The sequence below is a fragment of the Prunus mume genome, linkage group LG1 (genome assembly GCF_029339155.1).
Source record: "Prunus mume cultivar Tortuosa linkage group LG1, ASM2933915v1, whole genome shotgun sequence".
Lineage (NCBI taxonomy): Eukaryota > Viridiplantae > Streptophyta > Magnoliopsida > Rosales > Rosaceae > Prunus > Prunus mume.
Genome location: NC_142698.1, coordinates 26,099,605 through 26,103,923, shown reverse-complemented (window position 1 = coordinate 26,103,923; position 4,319 = coordinate 26,099,605). Strand labels below are relative to the sequence as shown.

General features: G+C 36.1%; 1 protein-coding gene across 1 annotated transcript; it reads left to right on the top strand.

Moving 5' to 3' along the window:
- Positions 1-538: 538 nt before the first annotated feature.
- On the top strand, positions 539-1,516 carry LOC103322823 (zinc finger protein ZAT12). The gene has a single exon (XM_008224767.3). The coding sequence runs from the start codon at positions 771-773 to the stop codon at positions 1,305-1,307; it is 537 nt and encodes a 178-aa protein (XP_008222989.2). The 5' UTR covers positions 539-770; the 3' UTR covers positions 1,308-1,516.
- The last annotated feature ends 2,803 nt before the right edge of the window (positions 1,517-4,319 follow it).

Below are 4,319 nucleotides of genomic sequence, written 5' to 3'. Positions count from 1 at the left end.
CCCCTAGTTGTGTCAAACGAGCCTTGTACTTCTTTCCGATGAACTTTGGCCCTCTTTAATGAACATTAAAAAAATTAAAAATTAAAAATTGTGGATAATTATTGTAAAGAATAAAGGGAGGAAAAAATTCTAATCGTGAATATTTTTCAAAACAAAAAACTAAATAATGAAATTTTGTTTATAACAAAAAAGGAGAAGCATTTAAATATTATAAGATATTTTACACTCATTAGAAAAAGAAGAGTAAAAAGCTAGTTTCGATTTCTGTTTGACACGCGCCTTGGGTACGTGTTGGACTAGAACACCGAGTAAAATCTATCTAGAATTGTCGGAAAGTTCAAACTATTTGCCGCTGGTCGCCTAAAACGACCGACTCAGGAAGGAAGCTCTCTCCAGCAACGCGGTGACGCCTTACTGACGGCGCTTACCAGACTCCCACTCAAATTCGAACATATTTACGACATTACCGAGCTCGTTCCAATTACTTAGTCCCCAAGACACCAGAGAGCAAATCCACCTCTTCGCTTAGTCCGTACGCGACAAGTCAGCATCTCCTAGTCAAACTTGAGATTTAGCTGCCCCCAAAACATCTCTCTTTTCTATAAATACCATCCTCAAGCTCATTCTAAGCACTTCCAGCAGCAACAACAATCTTAACACTCTCAAACACACACAAATCTTATCCCCTTTTTCCTAAATCTAAATTTCGGTTCGCCACCCGAACTTAAATCCTAAACCTTAAACCCGACTGAGTTAGACTCTTGAGTTCCATGAAGCGAGGCCGAGAAGATCAAGATGACCAAACTCTAGATTTGGTCAATTGTTTGATGCTACTATCCAAAATAGACCAACCCGATTCCTCCCCCACAAAAGCCGAAGATTTAAAACCAGGCCGAGTGTTTACATGCAAGACATGTAATCGGGAATTCCCCTCGTTCCAGGCCCTCGGGGGCCACAGAGCGAGCCACAAGAAGCCGAAGCTGATGCCCGGCGGGGCAGTCGACCTCCTACAACTAGCGCAATCTCCAGGGTCCCCCGCGAAACCCAAGACGCACGAGTGCCACATATGCGGGCTCGAGTTTGCGGTTGGACAGGCACTCGGGGGACACATGAGGAGACATAGAGAAGAAATTCAAGCTAATGCGGTTCCAGCTCGGTCGTCGCAGGCCATGCCGGTTTTGAAGAAGTCGAATAGTAGTAAAAGGGTGTCGAGCTTCAACTTGGACTTGAATTTGGATTTGAGATTGGGCCTGCCTGGTTATCATAGCCAATACGATTTGGGGTCGAAGCTGCAGTTGATTTCTTGATTTGGTCGATTGATCTATTACAGATGTGAATTATATTTAATTAATTTATTCCTTCCTATAGATAATAGGCAGATTTTTATTTTATTTTATTATTGGATGTTTATATAGAAACATAGTGGCGGGGGATGATTGGATTGTTTTTTCCCCCGCTGTTTTGTTAGCTGATTTTGTTCTTGATTTTATGAGATTTTGTATTATATTTTTCTTAATTGTTACGCTTATTTATTTGTATTTTGCAATGTACATAAACAGATCTTCTACCCAATAAAATCAATTTAGTAAATGCTTTAATATTTAATTTATTGCCAATTAAAATTGGAGATACAAGTTATGTAACATCAGAAAGACTCTTGGTATTTATGTTAACGTCATAAAAACTTTAATTTTCTTGATCAAACAAATACAATAATTAAGGACCTGGATCTAAATTATGAACACAATTAAAGTTCCTTATAATGCCAACGAGGTCTAACCCAGTGAAAAAGGGCCTTAATTTATAGATCAAAGGTCTCATGTTCAAAACCCACATCTTGATTGTGCGTGTGTACACTGGCAAACCTATTAAGGCGCAAGGAGGTGTAGTTGCACGTTTCCTTGCCGGAAAAGCCTTTATAGGCGGTGCATATTGCCCCTTTGCTAAGGTTGAGTGATGCACTCCACGTGTTCGAAGAATTGCTTTAACCAAGGCTCATTGCGCTACGCTATTGTGCGCATCATGCCAATTTTTTTTTTATAAACATCCTAGGCAAAACGATGTTGTTTTGGACCAGGGTTTAAAAAAAAATAATAATAATAATAAAAGAAAAGAAGATGAAACTAGACTGCGCAATTCTTAGGCTTTAACAAGCTCTGATATGACTTGCTTAAAAATGATAAAAGGCTATAAAAAAAAATAAAAAAGAAGGGCTTTTAACAAGCTTTCTTTTTCTTCTTTTTAAACAAAGATCAAACAAAAAAGGAAACTCTTATACTACACAACTCCTTATTTGCATGGGATTGGGAGTTGATGGGATATAATTACACATGGGTAAAAGCACTCATGAAAGATGTTTGTGTTGAGAGTATTTGTCCCACATTAAAATGTGAAGGGATCTAGCCTGAGTTTACAAGGAGTTGGGCATGGCTTCACATGTTGGGCCCAACGGCCATAAGTGCTCTCACATCACCCAAAGTACGTGTTATGTTTGAAAATTCACCACACATGCTGGGGTGTGTTGAGAGTGTTTGTCCCACATTAAAAATAATTAAGGGATTTAGTCTGGGTTTATAAGGAGTTGGGCTACTCCCCTTATTGCCAATTGATTTTAGAGTAAAACCTCAACTTCCTTCAGTTTGCACATACTATCTTCTTCTTCTTCATTTCTTGTGCGTTGTTTAAAGATCACAATGGCATGTGAACAAATTTGGATTAGGCTTTAGAGATATGAATATTTTGTCAAACTTTTTTTTCACACCAAATTTTCGTTTATGATATTTGAATTCAAAATATTTTTCAATAAAATATGTATAAATACTATTTTTTTCTCGTTGACAACAATTGTAGGTTATTTGTAATACTATATTTTTCTATGACTTATTAATGACATTGGTATTATTTAAATTATAAGGATATTTGATTGTCAATTTTTTATATATAAAGCCTTTAACATTTCAAAATTGCACATCCGCTAACAAATTCATGCTCAATGATTTTGCCTGCTTATCACCATTATTTGTGTTTAACTCTCTCACATTTCAATTTATTGACTACATATGATTTAAATATAATAAATATAAACCAACTTTATTGTCCTTGAACAGCTTCTTAAATTTCCAATTTGGGAAATGCTAGCAACCTTCTCTTGAACCTTCTTTTTGACTTTCTCTCTTTCCCTCATGACATGTGTCATTTTCTTTACACTTAAAACAGTGCCAAACAACCTACCTTTTGTTTTCCATACTTACCCTTATTTGATGTATTGAATTTACTTTAATTTATTAATTTTTTTACAGCTTTCTTAATACTTTGTAAAAAAATTATTATATTAATTTATTAAATATTTACAAAATCAAAATAAAAAAACCTATCTCAAGTCGTCCCCACCTTCTTCCCTAAAGCCCAGCACCTCCGTCTTGACCACCATCTCCTTAGTGCCCCCACCCTTCCATTATTGCAAGCTTGCCTCCACCATTATTGGCCGCCTATGGTAGAAATAATACCTTCTTCAGAGCTCTTCCAAAACTCCCAGTTTCTTCCATTAGAGGTGAGCCTCCTCAGAGATACCGAAGCTGCTATTTTGGGTTTTTTCTCTTTCTTTGAAATTTGAGTTGTAGTTATACTACTCTGTTTTATTTGAGAGAGTTTCTACTTTATTTGTTTGTTATTTTATTTTCTTTACAAAATTTATTCTATTTGATGAGCTGAGTTTAAATAATAATCAATTTTATGTTGAGGGTGTCTTTTCATTAGTTGTTTTCAGTGAAGTGTGAAGTTGAAAATCAGCTAGTTTAGTTGAAAATTGGGGCAATCTGGTCAAAGTTCTATGTTTCCATGTTACATGGAGGAAGGATTTGTTGAATTATGGTATTTGACTATAAGATTTTAAAGGATGTGAAAACTCAGATAAGCTAGCTAATGCAATATAAGATATCAAGTTCTGTAATGAAAGGGTGGGGTGGGGATGGGAGGCGCTAAGGAGAAGGCGGGGGTGCTGGCTTTGGGGAAGAAAGCGGGGACGACTTGAGATAGGTTTTTTATTTTGATTTTGTAAATATTTAATAAATTAATATAATAATTTTTTTACAAAGTATTAAGAAAGCTGTGAATTAATTTGACGAGGCAAATAGAGAACGTCCAAAAGATAAGGTTGATAACATTTCCTTTCCAATTTTTCCGAGTAATAAAATATTTTAAGAAATGTATTTTACTTTCCAATACACATTTAAACGGTCTCTTTTCTCTCTCCCTCTGGAATGTCCCATGTATGTCATCTTCTAAGCGTATGATATGACCAGTATGGGTCATGGCCCACA

Excerpts from the sequence above, each read along its gene's own strand:
- LOC103322823 (XM_008224767.3), top strand. The coding sequence starts at position 771 with ATGAAGCGAGGCCGAGAAGATCAAGATGACCAAACTCTAGATTTGGTC.